The 27,642-nt window shown below is 39.5% G+C and overlaps 1 protein-coding gene across 3 annotated transcripts in view; it reads right to left on the bottom strand.

Annotated features, from left to right (window-relative positions):
* Positions 1–2,227: 2,227 nt before the first annotated feature.
* The window catches only part of LOC112555414 (von Willebrand factor D and EGF domain-containing protein-like), a 72,146-nt gene continuing 46,731 nt past the window's right edge, over positions 2,228–27,642 (bottom strand). For 2 of the 3 annotated variants that reach the window (XM_025223796.1, XM_025223798.1), the window contains exons 3-23: positions 14,316–14,529; positions 11,987–12,049; positions 11,466–11,701; positions 10,648–10,740; positions 9,788–9,941; positions 9,416–9,633; positions 9,017–9,093; positions 8,795–8,858; positions 8,307–8,525; positions 7,328–7,548; positions 7,029–7,173; positions 6,251–6,395; positions 5,921–6,087; positions 5,470–5,735; positions 5,062–5,167; positions 4,838–4,937; positions 4,517–4,641; positions 4,105–4,228; positions 3,766–3,974; positions 3,144–3,224; positions 2,228–2,602 (exon numbers count right to left, since the gene is read on the bottom strand). In XM_025223796.1, the coding sequence (XP_025079581.1) occupies positions 2,495–2,602; positions 3,144–3,224; positions 3,766–3,974; positions 4,105–4,228; positions 4,517–4,641; positions 4,838–4,937; positions 5,062–5,167; positions 5,470–5,735; positions 5,921–6,087; positions 6,251–6,395; positions 7,029–7,173; positions 7,328–7,548; positions 8,307–8,525; positions 8,795–8,858; positions 9,017–9,093; positions 9,416–9,633; positions 9,788–9,941; positions 10,648–10,740; positions 11,466–11,701; positions 11,987–12,049; positions 14,316–14,529 (3,135 nt within the window). In that variant the 3' untranslated portion in view covers positions 2,228–2,494. Of the gene's footprint in view, positions 2,603–3,143; positions 3,225–3,765; positions 3,975–4,104; positions 4,229–4,516; positions 4,642–4,837; positions 4,938–5,061; positions 5,168–5,469; positions 5,736–5,920; positions 6,088–6,250; positions 6,396–7,028; positions 7,174–7,327; positions 7,549–8,306; positions 8,526–8,794; positions 8,859–9,016; positions 9,094–9,415; positions 9,634–9,787; positions 9,942–10,647; positions 10,741–11,465; positions 11,702–11,986; positions 12,050–14,315; positions 14,530–14,769; positions 14,967–18,726; positions 18,883–27,642 lie in introns of those variants that run through there. The other variant, XM_025223797.1, reaches the window with a different exon arrangement.

Below are 27,642 nucleotides of genomic sequence, written 5' to 3' on the forward strand. Positions count from 1 at the left end.
AGAATTGTCTTTCCGCTAACTTGGTGTTCAAGGACACCCCAATGGTTATCGGCGAGAAATAAAGGTCGTTGTAAAAATGACTTCTGGGGAGCCCCCGATCCTCAATCATTACCGAGAATGTGTTTGTCTACATTTACTTTCTTGTTCTTGTAAGCATGGCAAGGAGACGATAGGGAAGCAAACCTTTCCTTTATAGAGATTTACATTTTACGAGAAGAATTTGTTATTGAAAAAAGTTACTCTCATCCAGTTTAATAAACAAAATTTACGATCAAAGGCAAATAGTAGTATGGAATACGGCACACACACACACACACACACACACACGCACAAGCACGGAAAGAGAGAAATGCAAGACGGGTGGTGGGGAAAGCTACAAACCGGGCGGCAACCCTGTGAGAAAGGGAGTCCACTGTTCATTGCTTCCTCCCGTCCAAACTGAGAGCTCGCTGGTTCAATGGCCGCTTTGCGTAGCAAACTTTCCCCAGTCAACCCTACTGGCGGGAATGGGTAGGTACCTGACTCATTAGAGAGTTGGGGAGGGTAAGGCAACGAGGGAGAGTAAATGGGTACCGCCCTCATGTAAAGCTCGCCCCGATGTCTCACACCTCACCCCTCAACCCCTCACCCCACCGCCTAGCGACAGATGTTTCTATTGTTTTCTCCCCAGACTTGTTCTTCTTCATCTTTTTTGTCTTTTTCTACTACTTTTTGGATGTAATCCCGTCGCATTCTTCATTTCCTCCACCCTTACGGTCATTCCATCCTTAGTCTTCGTTGTCCTGCCTTCCACATCACCAGTGTGGGGAGCGAGAAAACCTGTGCGCGGGATCAACGAGCGGCTCCGATCTGGGACCGGCAGGGGGTCCATTTGTGTGCCTGACGAACTGTTGGAGAGTGGTCAACATGGACAAACAGACTAAGTACAGACTTGTCGCCTGTAATCCTCAACGGCGATTGTCCAGATCGGTCTGTTAGAACCGTTGCGGAGTGTGTGCAAGTTTGTTTTATTTGTTTGTTTGTTTCCCCTACTAGCGGTTTTCATTTTTTTCTTTACTTGGGCTCAGGGTGGTCTTTTTGTGTTTCTTTTGTTGGTATTTGTATATATATCTTTATCTTCTAAGTTATTATTTGTATCGTTCATTTTGTCTTGGTTGTGGTCTACGTTCATTAGAGGTTTGATAGGTACCTCCGGCGCCGCCTCTGGCTGAGCGAGTGGGTGTGTGAACGTGCGGTTGCGAGCATGCATCCGTTCACGGTGGGGCAGTTCCACGACTATGTGAGGAAGATGCTGGTAACTTACAAAACACTTAACTCCTCGAACCCTTGAGCACAGACTTGTCCTGTTTCTCAATGTTCTTACACTGGACGTGGGTGTTGTGCTCAGTTAGTGTGTGAGTGTGTGCGAATGTTTCTTCTCTTCAGGGCTGGGCGGCACCACCGCTGGGTGAGCGAGTGGGAGTGTGTCGTGGCGACTGTTTGAGCGGTGGAGAGCGCACATCCGGCAACCAGTTCCGTAACATAGTTCAAGTGCTGTACAGTTATTTAAAGAATTTGTATTATTTTCTGAGTTTTGGTGTTTTCATCTTCTACAACAAGGGAACTTTAACATTAACAATGGAAACATATGTTGTGATTGTAATGTACGGATTGCTTTGATACTGTGGGCTCTTACTGTGGTAATAAAGACTTTTGCGATGTCTCATTCAAACACAAGGTTCATCTGGTATTATTTTTATTTGACTGACTTTATGCTCGGACGATGTAGTATTACGTGGAACGGTGTGATGATGGTGTGGTCGAATTGACTCAGGTGGGAGGTTGAAATAGCCGGGCGATAAAGATTTTGTTCGCAATGACTGGCTCCGGTTTATTGTTTTCTCATTAACAGCGTGCATCAGTCGGTTATGCTTCATCAACAACCTTTACCAGCGTATGTCGATCAGTCACGTATTTAAAAAAATAAAATTTGGACCAAATGTTTGTTCATTGCGATGTTTTGCAGAACTCACTTGGTTATGGGCGACTGTTTGTTCTGTTGCTACATGTTGCCGAAATCGCATTCAAAAATATAGAAAATGCATTTTAAGAAAGCGTCTTCGTCCACCACACCACGTGTAGTATCAATTGCCCCTACCTAGCGAGTTAGTTCTCTTACACATCTTCTTCAGTCAAACACACAATAACAAAATAATCATGACCGAAAACGACAATCATTATGATATGATATTTAATAAATTTCTAACCAGAGCACCAAGCAGGTCTCTCTCATTTTAAAACATAATCTTTTTACCATAACTCAACTATTAAGAAGATGTCAAGGTTTTACAGGTCAACACAACAATATAAACAGAGAACATAACAATCATTTTCCACGTAAGTACATGAAAAAGCCAGAGCTTACTGTAGTTTCTAAAGTTACACAGTTTCCAGTCAGAGCTGGATATTTATAAGGACTTATTCACGAGAATATGTTAAAGGTTTGCCAATCTTCCTATACAGACCACAGCATGCCTGATAAGCCCAGTGATGTGAGGAAGGTGAGGGTGAGATGAAATGCACTGGGTATCTTACTCCACGACACAGTGGATGACTTTGATACCTGTATCAAGTACAGACCAAAAACAATGAAATAAAGAGGTGTGGTGTAGAGATTTTTTTAAATTTACTTGATACAAAAGCATACTTTGCGTCCGTTTGTGAGCATATGTGAATATGAAGTGTGTGTGTGCATGCGCGCGTGTTTCTCAGGAATTATAAACCTTACACATAAACCAAGACAAATGGACATTCATTATATTATAATCTTAACAGTTTCATTCTCTTCCTGATCAAAAAAATGAATTTTTAATCATACTTTGGTAAGCTTAAATTTGTCAGATTTCTTGTTTTCAGGCTCCCCGACAAAAAGCATAGAGAAATGAAATAATATTGAAGAATACTGAGAGATACCTCGCCTGCCATCTATGGTAACTGTTTTACGATGTTAGTTGAAAACAAAATATTAGCAGCATACAGACTACAAACGCGCGCGCACAGACATGAGACACGCACGCATACGCACATACGTACTCACATACATACATGTACACACATAAACAAGTGAATAAAAATAGCAAAAATTGTAAAGATTTCAAGCTCACTATCATAGACAAAGGATTGCTGTAGGTGTAGGGACTGAAGACATTACTGTCAGTGAACTTGGAACGTGCACGACATGTCACCTGTAAATATTAGTATAGTATTATGTTACAAGTTAAATGAGTGTTGCTACTAGAGATAACAATATAATACGAACAGTGCATTTGTACAACTCATTTCCCTGCCATAAAGAGAAGACAAAGAACTAGATATAGTGGTCACAGAATTACACGTGAAACTAACGCAAAAAGGAGTGACCAGCCTCACATGTAAATACGAGAAAATATGTTTATAAACGGACGGTACCAGCAAGTCTCGAATGTGAAACAGAAAAACATTTCTGCAGCTTAAAATATGCACGATATCCATTCATTGGAATATCTTTTATCATAGCGTATGAATGCGGGATATACATTGAAATATGATATTAATCCTCACTCTTATTTTGCCATTCCATACACAGGACCTAACTGTACCATTCATGCAGTCAGAAGACCGGAAAAATGGAAAAAAGCATAAAAAAACAAAGACGCAAAGTAAGGCGGACAAGGATAAAAACAAAGAAGAACCAATAAACTGAAATATGAGACACAAGCAGACAAACATGCAGCATGCATAACTGACCTGCTTAACGTGACTAATGTCAGACACATTAATGACAGCCTCCAGATGTCCACTGGACATGACCGACTCTTGAAGCCAGTCGCCATCGACACCCCAGGCCATCCGGAAGCTGGCTGTGGGCTTTGAGGCATCAGCGTTGACCTCACATCTTAACTGGGTGTTGTCCTCTGACCTCCTCACGATGACCGACATGATGGCTGGATATTCCACTGCAAATGCCAATACTTTTCAATGGCAATAAATTGGAACGCGATAGCTTATAGATAAGAGGATAGTATTGCAAAACGAACTTCCTCTAATAATTGAAAAAACACAAAAACATCAAACTATCATCCTTACATAGAACTGTGTGCACGAGAGACCACTCTGTCGTGCTAGCAGAAACATTGCAGACCTGCGAGTTATTGTTCGGATTGAGTTCTCCATCTTGAAAACACAGGTTGCTGATAAGACACGTGTCTGGCTGAAGACACAAATCGCCAAAAGTGATCGCTTAGAACCGACTACAGTCAAAAAACCTTGGTAATAATAAAAACGTGGGTTAGGGGCTTATTTTATTTCTTCAAATGTAAAAGTGATCGAAAAACATTATTTACTAGAAATAATTGTTAAGAAAGATTGTATACGCTTAGGAGCTGAATGTGTATAATCAGAAGCTGAGAATGTGTGAAAGCAAAGGCCAAATGCAGACGAACGCATACAAAATGCTGCGTGTACTTATTGAGAAGAAGAGAAAAGGGAGAAAATCTACCAGTTTCCAGCATCCCTTTTGTGTGCAGCTCTGACAGGACGAGTCGTAGACAGTCATGTTCACTGCGTTGCTATAGCGATCGCCATCGATGGTTGCCGTAATATAAAACCGCTTGATAGACGTCTCTGAAAATAACAATAGTATCAGTAACAATCTCACCATAGACATCTTTTATTATAATCATTAATGTCAACTCATGTCAGGTCGTCCAATCAAAACACAGACCTCTTTACTGTGGGACCGGCGTATATGTTACATGACATCCAATCACAGGGGCCATAAATTAAAATCCGAAGTAAAAGCTCATTACAGGTTACTTACCTGTTTTGATGCCAGCATCAGGCAAGACACAGCCGAGTTTGTTAAGAGTCAGGAAAACAGCTTCTTCCATAGAAGCCCTTTCGGAAACGGACTTATCATCCTAGAAATATAACAAAACAATATCTGATTTGTTATGAAACTAGTAATATCTGTATATCTTTTAAATGCCAAATAAAATTATTGGAGAGAATTCTAATTTGCTTTAAACATCTGCAAAGCCTTACCAGAATTTCTTGAATTTTGCATGCCATTGTCTCCGTATTCTGAATATTTTCAGCGTTGATGAAGACTTGTTGGCATGGCCGTTCATTAAAGTCACACAATTCGGACCTTGTACAAAACAATATCAACGTCTGTTGTAGAAATGCATGTTATTATTTTATTTTTTTTGCTAAATTTTCAATTTGTTAGCCAACAAGAATCTCAATACATGATAGGGGTGTGAGAACTACTGGTTGGTATGTTTTCTGCTAATCACTTCTGTGTTGTTTGAATTTAGATACGCCTGTACTTTATTTGAAAAATATCTTTTAGAATGTTTAGGTTAGGAATTGGTCTTTAAGATATATAAGTCATCTATGTAACCTTTATTATCAATCACAACAACGATAATAACCAGTTATTTTCCTCACCCTCGGATGCCGAGCAATTTAGGCGGTTCATCTTTTATCTGACAGTTATCGCCGATAAAACCTCTGTTGCACACACAGCGCCCTCGGTCACATCGTCCATTGATGTAGCACACAGGGTTGCAGACGTCGTCAGAGATCTCCGGCTTCACGACACTCTCTCCGCTGGGTGTGGTGACGTAATTATCTGGGTTCTTGGCCAGCTCCACTTTGCAAATTGTCAGGAAAGTGTCCACGATCACCTCCGTTCCTGTATAATTATCAGCTACCTGATCGTCAAAACAAAGATAAAATTCAGAACAAACATCATTAAATTCGTAAAACAGGTAGAGATATGCGTTATATGAGTTACTGAATTTCTCTATATAATACAAATTAATTTATAGACAGTCGTAAAATAGACAGCTGAAAGCCGAACAGTCTTTTGTTGTTTATTTTAAGTGTGAAAATTTACCAAAATATCGATCTTGCAGTTTTCGATCAGCCCTTGAATCTCCTGAGTTCTGTCCTGACAGTGAGACCAGAGCTGAGACTGTCTCAAGGCGGTGGAGCAGTAGTTCTCTGCTTGACTCTCGTTGATGCCAGTCGATGTCGGCCATGACAGTTTTGGTGGTTGGAAATCTGGAACATTGATCAATCCTCATCTTGCCTTCTCACTAATCAACTTATATCTCTTACCCTAACCCAGTCTCCTGCTTTAAGGACAATTATCTACATCAGCATCACAGAAAAACAAAACAATGATAATCGTGATTTAATTACAGAAAATAAAGCACACTTTTACCTGCATAATCATTAGGGTCGTACTCTTGGTCCATTTCATCGGAGTCGACGTATGTTTCATCACTTACAGATCTCTTTCTTTTTAGGTACCACCATCGTCCTCGATGAAAACTAGATTTTTTTGTGGTGTCTAGGCAATGCGGGCACTTCACATGCAAATATTTAAAAAGTCATCCTACTGACAGAATAGTCATTTCAACATTTTTTTCAACAAAGATTTTTTATAGGAAGACTAATATGATGACGATGAGGAGGAGGTTTATGAAAAACATGCATTGCTAGCATAGGAATACTCAGTTTTTTGGGGGTTTTTTTGTGTAAAGCGTCTATACACATATATCTTCAACCAAAGAATACCATACAGTTCTGTCCACCTTGTGCTCCAAAAGCATATTTCTTACACTCATGTTCAAATTTAATAGCAACTTTTTTTAAAATAACGTTGGGGTTATTGTTCCAAACTGTAGGACCAGGACACGACAAAGATCGACCAATGAAAGTGCAGTTAACGAATGTATGATGGAAGAGGAATTGACAACAATCAGCGAGATGATGACACCGGAAGGGATTGACAGTTTATACCGTCACATTAGTCCCTCTTTCCTATCCTGAGTGCTGAATTGCGGGGATTTGATTATTTTTAAACTAGGTAATGATTAATTAAGATTAACGGAAACGTAATTCTCCTTCTCCAACATATTTTCTGTTACGATGATCATTTTAATAGCAAGGTTGGATTGTAAATATTAAATAAAAAATGTCCAAAGTTATTAGCTAACCGTTAGTTTGCGCCCCTTTATGTCCCCCTGGTAAGTACAGTTCACAGTTCGAAGGACATCATTATTGCACGTGCAGTACTTAGGCACGTAGGAGTCCTTCGTTTCTGGAGGTACAATCCTGAACAAGCTTGTGCTGTCATCGTTCCTGAAACAGTAAATTCATAAATTACCGCACGATGTTTTAGGGTTAAAGTATAAATTCCCCAAATCCTAGTGCTTTAACATGAAAGCGTTATGAACAAATTATCTGTTAATGAAAGTTACCTAAATATAGAAAATAACAAAACAACAGTCCTTACTTCCAGGACTCTGTGAATCTCACTGGTACATGGTCTGCAGGCATTGTGTCCACAAAGCCAGACCGGTGGGTCAGGTCGTTGTTTGTGTTGTTATCAAACGTCCCGCACAAGCCTCTTCCTTTGAGGTAGTCGGTGCCAGGAATAGAGATGTAGAGGTTGAGATGACCACCAAGTATTGCCGATGCGGTAATTTGAATCTCAGAACTGGACGGAAAATACAGCTGTCGACAAAAACGATATCAGGTGTATTAAACATTACATTCCAAGATGGTTAAGACATTGAAATACACTTAAAATATTTTTTTAAATTAAATAACTTCTTTTAAATTAAAGGTTATTGAAACATATTTCAACGCCTAGATTTTTAATTTTTTTTTTATTTATTTTCATTTTATCAATTTTAGTTTATTTTTATTTTAGCTTTTTTCTTTTGTTTACTGTTGGGCTAATTGTTATTTTCACATAGATGAAATTTGAAGAAAGATACAAGACTACTCCAAGTGTAGTTTGCTTGTGAATAAAATTACGCTAAAGTGGAACCACAGGAGGCGGAAACAACGCCAAAAAGTAATAGCAAGAAGCAGACAGGAACTGGTGGCTGTGTGGAGACTGACCAGTACACACCTGAGAGGACAATAACAAGTACTGAAGCTAGAGTGTGTCAGGAAATAGAAGCCATTTTTAAAAATAGCTCGACAGTCTTATCTGCAGTTAGAGCTATTGGTAGTCTCTCGACAGGGCCTATAATATAAACTCTTTGGTTCATCATTGGTCTTATTTAAATGACATTACCAAAGGCCATGGAATACAAAACTGCAGCTTAATACACTAACCCCGAAAAAGGACGTGGATGGAGAACATGACAAGGAACCTTCTCAAGTAAGAGCCAGAAGGACTTGGAAGCCACAGTGTCATTCAGAAAGAAATCAGTGACAAAGAGGAGGGAGAAAAGAGAGAATTATAAGTGAAGATAAATTACTGTTATCGTCGATCCATCCGTAGATTGAAGTATAGTCGTGCCTTCTCTCAAACGCCTGGGCACGGTGATTTCCGGTGACCCAACGCTTTGGCCGTAGAAACCATGATCGCAGCCATTGACCCTGATCAGATCGTCCTTCTCACGAACCGCAACTCCACAGATACAGGTTACCGCCCTGTCAGGACGCTCTTTGTAGCAAGGCCACGTCCGAAACTGAACCTAAGTAGGGGAGGAAAACAGGAAGGCCAACATGCGAACTGATCATTTGATTTCGCAAGGTATGTAATGTTATAGTTTAAATGTGAAAGTTGCTGTCGTTTTACCTGACTTGTTAACTTAGATCGTATTTCTCAGAGAACCAACAAAATAAACCTTGTGTTATGTGAGTGCTTTTTGCTCCATGAAACACGGAAAAGGCATGACCTTTCCGGTAAAGGCAAGAAAAAGCTATACAGGAAATACAACATAGGTATTCAGCTACACTTTACCTCAAAATGCCTTTTGTCATTTATGTAGGCAGTGTAGTCACCCGCTCTATACAGATGGAATGTTCTGGAACAAACAGAACTATTTTTGAAGTTTACTACATTATTTATTTTTATTCTCTGTTAAAAACTACATTAGAAAATAAGATTAAAGACTCAAGATTAAATAAGCACCACAATATACAGTACTATTGTTATTTTATTAACAAATAAATTGCCTTTAACCTCTGGTCTTCTATTCCTGTGATGTGAGGATCTGTTACAATGTGGCAGAGCTTTGATTCTCTTTGCTGAAGATTAACCTGAAAATCAAGCACACACAAAAAATCATAAATAAATTTTTTTAACATTTTTGTATTTCGCGGGATGTTTTGTGAGCTTAGAGAAAAGTACAAGCAGATAAACACATGAATGTGTAAACAAGGTAACATAGGAAAGATAAATTGAACTACAAAGGCGAGCACGAATAAGTGACTGTAAATCATGATATATCTTTTACGGAGACCGACTTGAAATGGGTGGGAGTAAACATTATTAGTCTTATGTTCATGAAACTGTTCAGTAAAACCTCGACTTTCTAATTCAAGTTTGTTGAAGCTCTTTAACGTTGTGTACTTTACTTACCTGTACCGAGGGGATCTTTAGACCTTGGAATATTCGCTGATACGGCGAAAGGTCTGCGACTACAATATTTGTGAAGGAGACCAGCAAATTCTTGGTGCCGTCCTGCATCTGAATCTTACTGGCCACGACTGACACCGTCCTTGACACTTCTTGACTCGTGCTGTTCCAGTTTGACTTACACAGTGAGTACTTACAATCAGTTGGCGTCGACAGGAAGTCTTTGCACAAGAAAAAAATATAAAAATATTTAAAAGACACATTTAGATACATATTTTGGATAGGTTTTGAGGATAAGAACACAGTAGACTGACTTTTCATGATGGCAGTGTTATGACAGTGAAAGAGCAAATTCAGCTGGATGTCTCAACTGACCTTGATCCCATTGAGACCCGTTGACCAACAGCAAAATCCAAAGACAACACTTATCATCTGTCAAAGTGGAGCTACATAAGACAGGAAGTGTTGACCTTATGACCACGTCAAACTTTTCTTCATCCGTACGTATGGAGATTTGGGAGGGATTTGTCTGAGAAAAATAAAATTCGGTTAAGAGTGATGTAACGTATGACAATAACCTCTTAGAAGACATCGTATGCTTTAGATATATGTTATACAGTGTGTTGGTCATATGGATTATACGAGAAACATATTGTTTCAATGAAGTGGTATTTACTGGAAGTAAAGTTGCTGTATGATGGTGTATTGTGTGCTTGAGTAAAAGATTTCAGCTTATCCTTTCCTACCTAGCAGGAATGTGATCAGATTCCCTCGGGAGTGTGAAATCTCTAGACATGGTGAACCATTTAAGTTCCAGGCCCTTACAGATGTAAAATGTGTATCATATTTTAACGCCCGATGGCGTATTCATTGAAGGAAAACGGCCAAAATGTGAAAATCAAAGACAAACTTCTTCCTCCTTAGTTACGATGGACTGTCCAGACTACGCGAACGGTGCTTTATTTTACTTTACTCCGAGGAAGAGTTTATTTTATGAATTTGGACTCAGGGGTAAAGAAACAACAGCCTTACAAAAACAGGAAAAAGACGCTTACCCTAGGTTTCCCCGGAAAGACAACTTATTCTTCCTTCATTAACGCAGCCATTGTCTATCGGGATATTTTTATCTTGCTTAATTTTTTTTCTAATTTATTGTTCTTTGATATGGCTGTGTATAACGAGAGTTTAGACAATATGTGTGCAATTTACAATCGCAACCTGTTATGGATACTTACCTGTATTCCAGCCCAGTACGTCCTTGCGCTCGTCAGCCAGGGTCCTTTCTTGATGGCATTTTGCTTGTAATATGCACGCACTTTACAACCAACCTGTCAAGGATTAAAAAAAAAAATTAAACGAGCCCTACCTCCAAAAGACTTATGAATCTATCTTTCTCTATCACTATTTCTCTCAGAATGGGAAGGTATGTATCAAAATGAGTGCTGGGTAAGATGAGGATGTAGGGGGAGCGCAACTTTGCAAAGATAAACATGGTTCTGGTTTGTTAATAATATGTAAGGATAAGAATGGTTCTGGTGAGTTGATACTTTTCAAAGATAAAGAGGGTTTGGATGTTCTTGATTCGTTGCCAATATAAACAGTCTTCTTGTTTGCTGACACTGCTTGTAAAATCCACTCACCCTTACAACAAACCTGTGAAGCATTTTGAGATTTCAGAATGAAGACCACGTTTAGAGGACTGTAATAAGCTGTCAACCTAATCCCTCTTTCTGTTTTTTTTTTTTTGCTTTCTCTCTTTATATTGCCTCCTCTCTCGCCTTTTCTATCTCACTCCTCGAGTATTTTGTTGATCCTACAAACTTCAGCGTAGTATATGTTAGGTTACTTCCCCTACATTGTCGCTTTTCATATTATGACGACAGTACTATAACAATAATACGCAGTAATTATACCTCAATCGAAGAAAGGCAGCCGCAAAACAACAAAGCTATCGTTACTATGGCAACATACTCCAATGATACAGCAGTACGTCATTATGTCACGCCCTATAATCACTGTGTTGTCTGCAATTAACATGTAATTATAAGCTCACGTTCTTGTTGAGGAGACCCGTCAGTTGAGCCCCATCCAGTCTCGCAGATCGCCCTGGGTCACTGACGACTTCTGGCGGCACTTTAGGGTCCTCCAGGCCATTAAACAGCCAGACGAACTCAAAAGCTTGATCCGGGTCGTTGCCGCTAAAGGTCAGGTCACAGGTGAAGTAGAAGGTGTTTCGCTCAATCACAGGTCCTCGTAATCTCGGCGGGTCAGTCAGCTGTGGGTAGGCATCTGCCAATAGCAAAGACAGCGGAACAACTGATGGACTCTCAAGGTGAGGGTTTGCGAAAATGGTAGACACTGCACGGGGACGTAACACATGACAATTACATTTAGCAAAACTCAAAATTCCTTTGCCTTTCCCACACTAAGCTTTCCTTGTCTATTGCTGTAAGAAGGGCGATCCATGTGGTCCGCCTTAAACTAAGTCTTACTAAGATTTGTTTAATTACACAGATGTTCAGACGTTCATATATTACAGTGATGCATTTGCATACAAGAAATCGTATCCCCTACCTTTACAGTTTGGTGGAAAACCTGTGGGAGACCACTTTCCAGCGGGACATGGCGCGTCTTTTCCTGCAAAGTTCAACAAGCAGAGATCACAAAAGCGAATGCTTGCTTGCCTTACAAATACATCTTAACTATCATACCACTACGGACTTTATTTGTTCATGTTGCCCTGAACCGTGTAAGGCAGCGGTTCTCAACCTTTTACTTGTGGCGACCCCCCTGACGAACACCGGTACGTCCGCGACCCCCCCTTAGCCAGCTAGGTCGGTGGAAGAGCGGGGGAGCCTTAGCTAACCTCCAACCCCGCGTCGAGGAAATCAACAACGGAAGAACAAAGTTCGTATCTGCAAAAAGTATAACTGTTAATGAAATTTTACTAAAGCAAATTCTGCGGTGCTAATAAATATTATTTTATTAATTTTATTGGACACTCTCTTTGATTAATGAGAAGGTTGAGCCTGCTTGCTGTTGCATAGAGAAGCGAACCTGTGTGCGATGTTCGTACCCACTGCTATTTGCAGCTCAGCCTGCGTCCACACGATTTCTGTATTTCGACTTCAGTGCTGCCAATGCTGAAAATCCTTGCTCACACATATAACGAAGTTGAAAATGGCAGCAGAACTTTCATTGCTTTCTCAGAAAGCACCGTTGACGCTAATCCAAAATGTTGGCACTGGTGTTGTTTGGAAGACCATTTTCAGGGATTGGTCACTCGAAAGGTCGACGAGCTGCTCTTCTTCTTCCGTGGACAACCCGCTTGTGCTAGGATCAGCCAGAAATGGATTACGAATCCAATCGTATTTAGTCACATCAATTTCAGCGAAGTAATGCTGAAACCTTTCTTGCAGTCCGTTTAGATGGGCAATAATTACATTCTTCACCTGATCAAGATTCAAGTTGTCAGCCTTGCACTTACACAAGCACGGAAACATATCAAAATATTTTCTCTTGCGTCCACAACGAAATTTGTCGGACGAAAGCATTCATCTTGTCAGTTGTTTGTAATATGGTGGTGTCTTTCCCTTGCAGAGACGTATTCACAACGTTCAGCTTCTCAAATATGTCCGATAAATATGCCATTAGCAGCAGTCATCGGTCGTTCTTAAGCCCCCACCCCGCACTGTCTGGTCATGGCCTTCTGTCAGGCACCTAGAGTACTAGGACTGAGCAGTGAGCACGTGCGAGGGCGAAAGGGTGTGAATGATGGACGTTTCCTGAATGCGTGCCTTTTAGATGTTTTTTTTTAAAAAAGAGAGAGGTGTGACTGGAGAGGGAGAGGGGAGTCAGCGATGAGAGATTGGGGGAGAAAAAGGGCAAAAGGCGAGAGGAGGGAGATTGGAGGCTTAATTGTTGAGAGGGGGATTGTGTTTTGAGTTTTGGAAGTGAGAAGTCACTGCATGCCGCTACAGTGTACTTGAATAGGGAGAAGCGATTTGGAGTTTGATCGCCCTCACCACTCGGTTACACAATCTAAGCTAATTTCACTAATACCGGTATAAGAAACTTTTAAAAAAGGACCACCTTCGCGACCCCCTTGTAGGCACGTCGCGACCCCCCAGGGGGTCGCGCCCCACAGGTTGAGAACCGCTGGTGTAAGGTGTTACAGATGGTTTCGTATTGAAGAAATACCTCGCAGACTGCATAGAGACCGTAACATTGGGAGAAATGAGGGAGCCACCCCTTTATTCATTACCTAATTGTTCAATGGATGATACCCAACTGTCAACCTGTCATATTACGGAAGGGACATCAAGAGCATGTTAACTTCTTTTTCTTCACTGACGCCACGCATAAGTTAAATTGACTTTAGTGAAGAGGTATATCAAAAATGTCCTCCCACCAACATTGTCCGTGACATCAACATTCGCAAGAACCGCTTTATTAATAACAAGAACACTCATAATATACACGAGTGTCCATTTTGTGTATGATCGACTGAGGATAAAAAGCCGCCTTTTGTTACATTTCCCACATATAATAATATTTGCACTAGGTTCCTTTAAAATGTTTCATCATAAAGCGAAAACAAGCTGCTTATTGTAATTCTGATATGTAAAAATGTGAATAATACTAATTAGCTTGGTTTATATTCAAGTGTTATAGTTTAAGAAGGGTTGAAATAACTACTGAGATGTGAAAAATCGAAGCTTATCTTGTCAAAATCACATAACAAATACAATACAACCTGGGTTCAGTACTCTCTCCATCTCCATGCATGCAAAATCCTTAAATGAGCTTTGAAGTCCAAATGAAGTATATATTATACATTCGATAAATGTGTAGATAAAAGGGAAAGATCGAAACGGCGATAAAAAAGTTATTTTCGAATTACCTGCACAATAGGCCATCGGGCAGGCTGGTGTTGGATGTAGATAGTAAACGTAAAAACCGCCACAGTTCTTGACCCCGATGTTGACAGCCTGTCCACAGCACGGACTATTAGAGGTGCCACCAGTCTGGAGGTTCGCGCATGCTCGCCTCGTTTGGATCCCGTCACTTACTGAGGGGTGAGTACCATTCAACCATATTGGAACAGTCGTCCCGCACTGCACACGCATGAATTGTAGGAGAGCATGAAATGAGTCTGTTGCAGGCCTTTGTCAAGTTTCTTTTTCAAGCTTATTGGAACAAATAATTGTGGAAAGTCGTTAAAGACACTGCAATACATTATTTGCTTTGAGGACGGTATCGTGTCAATGAGATCAAGTAAAATCTTTTTTATGTATTGATAATATTTTCTCTGTTATGAACAGATGGATAGATTATGAAAATGTTCACTTTCGTACCTTTAAAGTATCGACACATGTTTCAGGCATTTTACTCTCAGCATCTACCACAAACCGGTACCAGCCCGCAACGAGGTCAATGTCGCACAGTGGAGGCTCTGGGGAGGTCGTCACATAGGACACACTGCGGTGAACATCCGTCAGGCTCTGGTAGTTTCCATGGAGACAAGGGTCAGGCGTTTCCTGGGCAGCGACATCTAGAAATGTACAAAAAGGCAACTGATAACATCATTTTCTTTATCCTGATTATTGTCGGCGTCCTCATCATCATTCTGTTGTATTGCTAGCGAATTTCCAGCGCTATCCTGACGATAGTCCAGTCGGGGCTTCCTGAATACCAGGCCAGGCAGTAACTGAGAGAGAAACCGAGTATAGTCTACTTTCCACACACCATGATCTGAACTCAGGGCCGTTGAGAATCAGTACGGGCCTTGAGGCAGACGACTTTCTAAAACAAGAAGCAGGCTAAATTCATAGATTGAAGGGTAACCAGAGGCTAAAAACTTACATCACGAGCTTTCTCGTGTACATTCCGGCGAGTTTGAACAGATTCACAAAAGTAATCAATTAGTGTATAAGATCCCTAAGCGTAAACAAATTTTCGATGATTGAAAAATTGTTCGTTTCAGGCTTTGAACATCAGCAGTTTCAGATGACGGACATTGCTGCAATCAAGAAATCTCTAATACTAGGCCGCTCCTGGTGTGTTTGCCTCAAAGAATTAATTATCAATAAATTCTGAAAGTCAATTCATTTCAAAAAGCATAATATTATAAGCTATTAATTATTTTAAGTTATTAGGACCAAGGTGATTAACAATTAAAGCAGCTGATTTAATTTATCTTGTATAAAATGAGAGATCAAAAGATTTAGCACTACAAAAAGGAATTCTTTGGAGAAGGAAGATGAATGGGGAAGGGCTGATTGACGGGAGCTAGTTACAAGTCAGACGGCTAGAGTGGAGGGTTTGAAAAGGTGAGCAGTGCAGGTGTCTTTTCTTTTCAGTTTGTAAGCCGACAGGCGGGAAAGATTTTCATGGAAAAGCTATCTTCATGTCCAACCCTGGGACGCGTTCTGCCGTCCATAGAGACGAGGGTTGTTTGCAGGGTGCGGTGAAGAAAGCCACCCCATACTCAGAGGACGCAAGACATGTGCTTGCCGACAATTAAACCACAGGTTTATTTAACGAAAGAGGAATCAAAAGAAAGAAAAGAAATGCACACATGCACAGCAAAAGCAATAGGACACAAAATAAAATTGTACTGTTTACAAAAACTCCGTTCCCTGGATGTCAACAAAAAGGTTTTAAGTGCTTTTTATAGATGTTTTCTTGAGTCTGTGTTGACATTTGGATTTTTATGTTGGTATGGAGGATTGAGAGCTAGTAATAGGAATGTGTTAGATAGAGTTGTGCGTGTGAGTGGGAGGGTGATTGGGGAGAAGCAGGAGTGTCTGAGTGAGTTGTATGAGAGGCGAGTAGTACGGAAAGCGAGAGCGATTGTGAAAGATAGAACACATGTTTTAGCTCAGTACTATAACCTTCTTCCGTCCAAGAGACGTTTTATTGTTCCCAGAGCTTCCACTGCCCGTTCTAGGAATAGTTTTATACACAAGTCTGTTGTCTTACTGAACAAGTGTTGTAAGGATTTGTGAGTGTGAGGGTGTGGGTGTGTGGTTTTGGGAATATAGTTTTAGTGTTGTTTCTTATTTATTTGGATATTTACATGGACTGTAGGTGTTTGTGTGAGATGATAGTTTGAGTGGAATTAAGTTGTTATTAAGTTTTTATTATAAGTTTTTATTATAAGCCAGTTGTTTTACCACGTCTTGTAATTTCTCCTAGTGAGATAATAAAGTTAAATTGAATTGAATTGAACCTGACACCACTTAGTCACCCAGTCTTCTCAATCACCACAACCAAGTGGACCAGGAACATGTTTAGGTTTTGGGTGGGGCAAAGTCCATGCCGACAGTCAACGACATTCGCACTCGAACTTTTCAGACGAAGTAGAGGCCTCCAACCTAAATTTACATTAACACTTTGGCTACTCACTGCATGTATGCACACAGAGATTATAACATAAAAATTAACTGTATAATAAATGTTTTTGTCCTCTGTTAGTCCCTAGTTGGGGGCATTCCAATATTATTATTGTATCTTTCTATATAAAGGTATGGCTGTGTGACTGTAGAAAAAAAATGTGAAGTTGAGAGCCTTAATTGTTCTCGGTCTGAACATATAAACACTTCATATATATATACATTTTTTATTATATAGTAACACTTAACAATCTTTTTAACACAAGATAAATTTTCTTTATTGCACTTGATATGATTTTCTTATTATAAATTTATAGTGTTTTTATACATACTATGGTAATGCCATAGGTCTTCAAATCAAAAATAATTTTGTTTTCTTTTTGTTTTGATCGTGAAAAATAAAATGTTGTCAATTTAATTTTTCTTTGTCTAATTTCCTTTTCTTTTATTTTTCTTTGTCTGTTTTGGTTTAAATGTCAAATTTTACTGTCCTTTTATCTCTACCCAACACACGTCTTTCTTGTTGGTTACTTCTAGTGAATACATGAAAATGTTTCTTATGGTCCTTATAAACACACACAGCCTTGTAAGCTCCTTGCAGCGTTTTACTTTCCAAACCACAATTTTTTTTACTTTGAAGAAAAATTATATGCGCTATTATAATTGTTAGGCTTGATTTCATTGTACCTGCCTTATATTAGATTTTAAATAACCATGTGAGGTGATGATTCAAGCAAATAACGGTTCATCCTATAATTAAACAGGTGTAAATGACAATTTTACCTGACTTGCAATGACTAGTATTCAAGCTGTGCAGAACTAAAATGATTCTAAAAAGGCTTTCGTAAAATTCGTCGCTGTAAAGAAACATTAAAACTGTAATCATTTCATGGCTTTACTAAAATGTAAATAAATAAAGGCTTTCGTAAAGATTAACTGCTGCAGAGATTCGAAGCCACATATACCATCTGCGAACTCCAACTGTTGGCACGCGGAAGCAGGACGAATATTGTAATCCGCCGAGAAGTACCGGACGGGCCCGACGATAATTAATTTGCAGAAACAAAAATTTGGCAGGTGACACGGGACACTTGGTACTGATTTTAACTTTACTTTTACTCTGACAGAATCGCTATGTACAGTTGACTGTGTATTATGCATTCAGTTTATCTGACTTTTTAATAGCAGATGCAACAAGATTCAAATGCCCATAATATTCAGTAAATAATAATGGAAATAATATTAATGGTTTTCCCTGCTCGGCTTTTATAACATGAAGACTTGATTTCAACATGTACTATATATGTTCATCTTGGAAAATATTTATAATGTTCCATCTGCTCCTAAGTATATCATGAATAAAATGTCCTGAGAAATATTTAAAAAATTATAGATAACAACAACAAGCAAAACATTAAACACGTAGACTTCGTTATTTCACACACACTTACCAAACCTTTCTCCAGGCAAATCAAATCATATGTAACATTTGCTAAAGATAAAAAGGTTTACGTATTAAAACATGTTTAAAGGGTTCAGTTCAATAGTTGTTGTTTTTTTGTTGTTGTTGTTTTTTGTTGTTTTTTGCCATAGAAATATTACTACTCTCGTGTTTGAGACACAAAAATAAAGCTTACTTCACAACTAGGAAGTAGATGATGTTTTGACGGATTGTCATAAAAAACACGTGGAGTTCAGAAGGTTTTTTTAAAATTTCATAACGATCTTTAACATCACTGTCTTTTCAAAAACGATTCTCGCTCGCGCTCCGAAATTCTAGCAGTTATCACAATTTTTTTTTTTTTTGCTTCTCAAAATCCGTCCGACAGTGTATCACGCAAATTGCCCATCTTTAACAAAATCGGTAGAAAATCTACTCAAACTTTACAAAATAAATTTTGTAAAAAAATAACTTACTATGAAGAGCTGCTGAAGCCAGCAAGAACGACTGAAGGAACCTTTTGGTTGTGTGTTCACTCCCCATGGTAGGATGTAGGATCAATCTGTGTGCTTGTATTTATATTGGGCCAGCAACCAGGAACTAGCTGATCGGTTGTTGCCGCGGACGAATGCACCCTAAGGGACTTTTCTCAAGTTGCAATGTACCCCATTATGCCGGGTTTTCATGTCTTGCGCTAGACCCTCCAAGATTTGCACAGAAGTTGCATTGGGCATTGAAACGAGGTTTGCAATGACAGGGCGTGGTCCTTCTTTTCGCAAGGCGTGACCTACATTCTAGGGCTGTAGCCAATCGGATGCTCAACCACAGAAGGCTCCCTAACTATAGGGCGAAAATGCGGAAGATGTCTGAGGCAAAAGGTCACTATGGGAGAATTCTATATCGATATATATATATATTAATAATAGCCGACATTTAGAGAAAATGCCTCCGAAACTAAAAATGTGAACACGAAACACTTAAATGTGTAGTCGACATAAGATAAACCAAAAACAAAATGAGATTACATAACTGAGGTGTGCCAATCATAAAGTTCTTAATAAATGTCTACTGTGGTTTCATGTCTTAGAAGGTTTTATTTCAGATACATGCTGCTTAGGATAATTAATGACATCTGTAAAAGAAGGCTTTTAACTAAAGATATTTACTAAAGCAGTGCAATCACACCAGTGACTGACTTGTTTAATTTTTTTGTGTTATAATGTTGTCCCTATGGCTGAAATTGAGAAATATTTTATTCTTTTTTACACAGAGATATTGCTTTGAAAACATTTTATACCTAAAGAATTGAGAAAGCACAGCTCTTTAAATGAATGCACCATAATGGCCAACCCCCAATCCATCCGAGGGTTTAATCCAAGGTTTTGCACCGAACGAAACACGGGCATGAGGACAGAAGGGGGAACAGACAGAGAACAGCCCCACAAGTATGTTAGAAACACGAACTTGTATTACTGGACTGCTTGCAAACGATTTTTTTAGTTAACTACTAAAACGAGGCTGGTGTATACAGAGCTTCCGGTTTAGTCACATTCTTTGTTTAGGCTCGCCGAGGCTAACAGCGGAGAACTTCGCAAGAGGCTAAACATTGGTCTCGGCAGACAGACAGCCGTCCACCTACACATGTCCGTTGTTAGGAAGCTTCTCCTACTAGCGTGGGCAGACGACGTGTGACGTAAGACAGGAATGTCGTCTTCAAAGCGCGCGAAACAGAACAAACACGAGCTTTAGCAAGCAAAGCTGATCTTTATCCGCTCTATCCGGAGAGTTATACAGACCACGCATTCAGCTCAAAGGTGTATAGCCGCCATGACATATCACTACTGACTTTGGGTACAGGCAAACTGCGTCGTCTTCCTGGTGTATAGTAATGTAAACACTGGGCTCACGGTCTTGTTTTCTGTATTCCTACCTGTCGTGTTGTATACAATTCTTCCCTAACCAAGAAAATGTCGAATGTATGGCACTGTTGTCTGTGAAAGTCGCAGGAAACCGATGGTTCGAGGAGGAAGACGAACAAACATTAGAACTTTTATCACGCGATGTAGATTGTTTGTAGTATAAGAGGAAACAAAGATGGATGCTGGAATGATTGTGGGGAACCAGATCCCTTAGGCATGTGCACCGGAGAGGGGGTTTAAACGAGTTTAGCGCTTATCCAGGTGGATAGCAGCAAATAGTTTGAAAAGCTGACGGCAATTAAAGTTATCGGAGCTCTCAGGACTGAATAAGTCTCTACCCCACCCACCCCAAAAAAAAAATGTGGCAAAATGTGTGTAGAAACTTGTATGACATAAGCACGACCAGAGAGAAAGAGAAAGATATACGAAAAACAAAAATGAAAATTTAAAGAATTCCCCTAATTATACTACTGCTAACTGAACGCTAAAAAATACAAATTGTTTTATTATAAGTGCGCCTGTACATATATTTAAAACCCACAATCATCACACGGTAAATATAAATACATTTATTTCAAATATTCTTTTTATTGCTTAGGCCATTGGCCCCTAACAGAAGGGTAACATCACAATGACTTTGCATATTTTTAGTGCAGTACATAAAGATATGTTGCAACATGTGTAAGATATAGAGCAGACGAATTTAGAACTTGGATGTATTATATAGCTATCAGAGAAAATCTATATGGGTACTAAAATACTACATACTTAAAAGTAAAATAAAGAGAGAGAACAAAAGGATACATTATTGGTTATGCCATACATTTACATAAAGAGTTAGTTTGCTCTTCAAAACTAAGAATAATACAAAGCAACCAAAAAAAAAATCACTTTTTATTGCTAACATTGACATCCTAAAGACATTTCTGTGGTCTAACCTTTCTAGCATTTAGCCACTACACCGAAACACTACAATTTTTATTCAACCTTCATACTGTTATACAATAAAACTTCCTCATGAAGAAGACCTTCCCTACTACGACATATTTCGCTACATAAACCTGAATTTAAACTTGAAAACATGAATACCATGTGCAATTGTACAATAGCCCATCAACACGATTTTCTATTTTCAAAAAAAGTTGTTCAATTCAGAGGTTCTATATTCAGACATGTAGCTAATATCAAACCGAGACAATTCGATTGTTGGTGTTGGGACGATGTAGTCTTACGTGGATCGGTATTCTCCTGACGAGGTCGATTTGACTTAGATGTGAGCTTGATATAGCCGGGGCGACATGGCTTTTGGATGAAATTACCGGTCCCCGTTTATTGTTTTCTCCTTACCAGCGTACATCAGTCATTTATGCTTCATTCAGAACATTTTGCTGAAATCCTGTGTTTATAAAAATAAAATTTTGAGAGACTGTTTGCGCTGTGTTGCGACGTTTTGCACAAGACTTGTTTACAAAAACAAAAACAATTGGCGAATGTTTGAGCTATTGCGGCATTTTGCCGAAATCGCACTCATATATATATATAGATAGATATAGTGCATCTTTGCATCTTTGTATCTAGAGTATCTTCGTCTCCCACGCTACTGGTATATCGGTCGATTGGTCTTACCAGCGATAAATTTCTAACCATCCTTAAGCCTTAAAGCAGAATCCGTTATTATAACACGAATAATAAGAAGATATCAAAGTTTTTCAGGTTAATACAGCCACATAATAAAAGAACATTACATATTTTCCAGTTAAGTACAACAAAAACTCAAAGCTTAAAGTAGTTTGTAAAGTTACACAGTTTCCAGTCAGTGCTGAATAACTGTAAATATTTATTCACAAGAGATGAAGGTAATAGTTTGCCAGTCTTCCTATACAGACCACAGCATGCCTGATAAGCCCAGAGCTGTGAGGAGGGTGAGGTGGAGTGTGTCGGTTGTCCTACTCCACGACACAGTGGATGACATTGTCACCGGACTGAAGACATTACTGTAGGTGTAAGGACTGAAGACATTACTGTCGGTGAACATGGAACGTGCACGACACGCCACCTGTAGATATTAGCACATGTATTCTGTGGCACGTTAAATTTGTTACTACTAGTGATAATAATCTAATACCAACATTTCATTTGTAGAACTCATTTCCCTGTGGTAAAGTGGTCTTACTGCGCTAACCAGAGTCCTGACACAGAATTACACATGGTAAGGTCACGACAAGACTGTAACATTCGTGAACCTTCACATTCACTAAAGACTGATAGAGACCATCACTTGAGATGCGCTGCAGCTGCCAACCTCTCATGTAAACACGACAAAAGATTATGTAAACAGAGGGAAGGTACAAGGAAATCAACGATGTGAAACAGAAAATCGTTTCTGGAGTTTACAAAATGCATGATTTCTATTGGTTGCGAAGTGTTTCGCTGGATTAGCCCTGAATTCCATGACGATAGAAGTGCTGTTACAAAACTACACAGTTGATACTTATCCCATTAATATATAGTAGCATTAAGCATAAAGCTCATGTTAAAGTGAACTAATTCCATAAATCTATCAGTCTCCACTAGACACACAAGCATGTATAACTGACCTGATTAGCGTGACTAACGTCCGACATGCTGATGACAGCCTCCAGATGTCCACTGTGGAGGACCGACTCTTCACGCCAGTCGCCGTCGATACCCCAGGCCATCCGGAAGCTGGCTGTGGGCTTTGAGGCATCAGCGTTGATCACACATCTTAACTGGGTGTTGTCCCCTGACCTGCTCACGATGACCGACATGATGGCTGGATAGTCCGCTGAAAATAGCATCAGACCAGATCGTACAAGTTGTTTTATCTGAAACACCTTACTGAAAACATTTTGTTGTCTAAAATTCAACGCGGTGTACAATTATTTACAATGGCAGTTTGAATATTGCATTATTTCGTTCTTTCAGAAATGTCCGTATTTTTCGAGGCCAGTAAATTAGAACTTTAAAGGATACTGGTAGAAGGATGGTATTGCAAACGAACTCCCTCTAACCATTACAAAAATAAAACCATCAAAATGTCATCCTCACATCCAACTGTGTGTACGGGAGACCAATCCATTGTGCTAGCAGAAACATTGCAGACCTGTTTGCTATCGTTCGGATTGAGTTCTCCATCTTGGAAACACAGGTTGTTGATCAGACACGTGTCTGGCTGGAGACACAAAACGCTAGAAGTGATCTCTTAGAACCGACTACAGTCGAGAAACCTTGCTTATAATAATTTCATTTTCGGAAGGGTTTCTTTTTTTAAACTATGGAAAAGAAGATAATTTTCATTCATTTAGTTGTTAATCATGAAATAAATAAACAAGAGAGGTACAATATTTATTTTCTAAAAATGATATGCTAAGAAATGATTTTTAAGAAAGACTGTATACGCTGAGGAGCTGAACGTGTATAATCAGAAGCTGAGAATATGTAAAAGCGAAGGGCAGAGGAAGACGAATACATTCGGAACTCTGACTGTAAATATGAAGAACAGAAAACAGAAGAAACCCACCAGTTTCCAGCATCCCTCCTGTGTGCAATTCTGACAGATTGAGTCGTAGACAGTCATGTTCACTGCGTTGCTATAGCGACTGCCATCGATCGTAGCCGTGATAAAAAACCGTTTAACAGACTTCTCTGAAAATAAAAACAATATCAATATCAGTACCTTCAACTCACCATAGACAACTTTTATTATAATCATCAAAGTCATTAATGTTAGATCGTCCAGCAACATCTTCACTTTCTTACTGTCAACATTCTTGTATGGACATCATAGAAGTGGTCTTTGAAAAGCCAGACGTTTTGTTTCTTCGTTCCAAGTATTGCCTGTAGAATCAAGACGGTCCACGGACAACTAAACGTCTTTAGGACAAGTGTAAGTGTTAGAAAAGATCGAATGACAGGAACTATGCAATCAGAAGAGAATGAAAAGCTCGTTACGGGTTATTCACCTGTTTCGATGCCAGCATCAGGCAAAGCGCATCTCAGTTTGTTAAGAGTCAGGAAAACAGCTTCTTCCATAGAAGCCCGTTCAAGAACTGATCCATCGTCCTAGAAATATAACATTCTATTTGTTATTAAACTAATAAAATCTTCATTTTTCAATGCAAACAAATTATTACAGAATTTATTATAGAAATGTCTACTTAGCTTTAAGCATCTCCAAAGCCTTACCAGAATTTCTTGAATTTTACATGCCATCGTCGCCGTATTCTGAATATTTTCAGCGTTGATGAAGACTTGTTTGCATGGACTTTCATGAAAGTCACAAAAACTGGACCTTGTACAAAATAATATGAACACATGTTGTAGTAATGCGTGTACTGTTTAATTTGCTGTGTTCCTTTTATATTCCAACAAGAAGCTCAGTACAGGGTGAGCGTCGTGACGCCGTGCTTTTAATGTTTTCTACTAATCATATCTTTTTGTGTTTTTTTGGCATTTAAATATTTCTCTAGTTTGTTTGCGAAAGATTCTTATAGAATGTTTGTGATAGGATTTCGTATTTATGATAATTTAGTCTGTACCTATCTTCTTTCTCTTCACAATAATTTATTTTAAAAAAACACAATCTGTGGGTTTTAAGAACATCGTCATCCATCATCCAATCGACCATCATCCATTATCCAATCGACCATCTAATCAATCATCATCTGGAGCAGCAGCAGCGTTTTGTTCCTCACCCTCGGATGCCTAGCAATTTAGGTTGTTCATCTTTTATCTGACAGTTATCGCCGATAAAGCCTCTAATGCACACACAGCGCCCTCGGTCACATCGTCCGTTGATGTAGCACACAGGGTTGCAGACGTCGTCAGAGATCTCTGGCTTCACGACACTCTCTCCGGTGAGTGTACTTACATAGTTATCCGGGTCCTTGGCTAACTCCACCTTGCAAATTGTCAGGAAAGCTTCCACGATGGCCTCCGTTCCTGTATAATTACCAGCTACCTGGAGGTCAGAATGAGAGTAAAATCCACAACAAACAATATTTAAATTACAACTATTAATGTGATAGATAGAGAAATGCGTTATGTGTGTTATAGAGTTCCTGCATAGTCAGAAAGTAGTTCGCATAAAGTTAAAAAGACTTTTGTCAATTTTAAGTGTTGAAAATTCACCAAAATATCGATCTTGCAGTTTACAATCAGCCCTTGAATCTCATGAGTTTTGTCCTGACAGTAAGACCAGAGCTGAGACTGTCTCAAGGCGGTGGAGCAGTAGTTCTCTGCTTGACTCTCGTTGATGCCAGTCGGTGTCGGCCATGACAGAGTTGGTGGTCGGAAGTCTGGAACATCAGAGCTAATCACCTTTAACTAACCCCATCTTGCCTTCTCCCTATTCAACCTGTTATGCTTCCCTTAAATGCACTCTCTTGCTTCAATCTCCATAATCTACATCATCATCCCAGACAAACACAACCATGGTAACAGTGATTTAATTACAAAAATTAAAACACACTTTTACCTGCATAATCGTTAGGGTCGTAAACTTGGTCTGTTTCATCGGAGTCGACGTATGCTTTACCACTTACAGATCTTTTTCTTCTTTTGGACGTCCGTCCACCGCCCAAAGAAACACTTTTGATTGTGGTGTCTTGGCAGCCAGGACACTTCACATCCAAATTAAAAAGTCATGTCACTGAGAGAATAGCTATCGCAACATCAGTTTTCTTTAAAGAAAAGGGAGATAAAAATGCCAACGATGAGGAGAAGATTTATGACAAACAAGCATCATCTGTACAGCGGAGCTCATTTAGTTTTTAAAAAGTCTCTATATACATATATCTTCATATCAAACAAGTAATACCATACTTCTCAGACCCGTTTGTCAACTCCGAAAGCATATCTTTTGCATTCACACTCAAATAAAAAAACATAGTCATGGTTATTCCGAATTCCAGGGCCAACATAGGACAAAGACCGGTGAATGAAAGTGCAGCTAACGAATATATGATGGAAGAGAAAATGTTTGGCGATAACAATCAGATGATGACACCGGAAAAGACTGAGAATTTATGACGTCACGTGTCACACTTCCCCATCCTCAGCGTTAAAATGCGGGGTTTCGCTGATGGTGATGTTTCACTGTGTACTCATGTAGAAAATTTCCTTTAAACAGGCACTTTTAAAACGAAAGTAAATAATCACAAATAACAATGTTATTGACTTTGGGTTAGGGAATTTGTGATCGCTCGACCCCAAGAGGCAGCGCCAATTTGTTTTAACGTTTGTCTCCTAGTGGAGGCGTCAATGATTTTTCAGATAATTCGTAGTATTGTAAAAGAACACTATCAAGTGTGAACGATAAAAAAGTGACCATGTGCCGAAATATGAACTCTTGTATTTTTCTGTTAGCAATTAAATTGTGTAAAAGAATCTGTTTGAAAGAATATTTCATAATTAGAGCTGTTGAATAATTAGGAACTGTCGGTGAGTGTATTAAAAATTAGTTTTCTCCAACAATTATACTCAACATGTCACGGCACGGGTGGCTTAACAACACTCACGCCAGACAAAAGCGAGTTCTTCCAACACACAAAAAATTATTGCCTGAGGCTGCCCAAATCTTGTTCATTTCGATGTCGAGTGGCTCAGGACTACAAGACCAATACGCATGTGTACACAACTCGCCTCAACACCTTGTTCTAAATGCGACGAAATTCTAAACGATGCACGCCATGTTTACATCCTGAGCACTTCTCCGATCAATCACAACATAGTCCAATCTTACAATCCAAGTAAGAAGATTTCACGCATTGCACTCTCTTCTGTTTAGCAACGAAGTTCCAGTTCTGTTATCTAACTTATGACCGCTCTAGCAATCGTTGCGTACCTTACAGTTCATCGTCCCTCTTAGGGTTGTTGACATGTCCAGCCAACTAGAATCCACTAACACAAATACACACACGAAAGCCTTACACTGGTCGTGTCGTTGAGGCAGTTGCCGGGGTCACAGAGGAGGTAGTCCACGGTGACGTCACAGGGCTAACGGTGCTCCTAGCCCACGTGCTACTGGGTGCTGGACCAAAAGCGATCAAGGAATGGTCTTGGGAGGCAATTCTTCCTTATCCAGAAGGGCCCCAGTGTTTTCAGCCCATACAATTAAAACCCACAAGGGTCAGTACCGCGCTGCATCCAGCGTCGATGGACACTCCCCTGCTCTACAATGCATTCTCAACTCGGGAGATTCACATGTCGTGACTCAAGCACGTCTTCTTCCTTCAGTATTCCGGGCCTGAGTACATTTCCTACCTGTTCCCGCCAAAAATCTACTGGTGAACTGGGTTCATCGAACACTTTGTGTCACAGTTAACGCTTTCCCATCTAATATTTGCATCCATTCAGCAAAGCATTCAACATACACTTGCAGTCCGTAAATCGTAAAGGGGTTAAACTAATCTGAAAAACACGGAGGCACGAACTGGTCCGTGACACAACAAT

Source organism: Pomacea canaliculata, linkage group LG14, assembly GCF_003073045.1.
Source record: "Pomacea canaliculata isolate SZHN2017 linkage group LG14, ASM307304v1, whole genome shotgun sequence".
In the NCBI taxonomy this organism is placed as follows: Eukaryota; Metazoa; Mollusca; class Gastropoda; order Architaenioglossa; family Ampullariidae; genus Pomacea; species Pomacea canaliculata.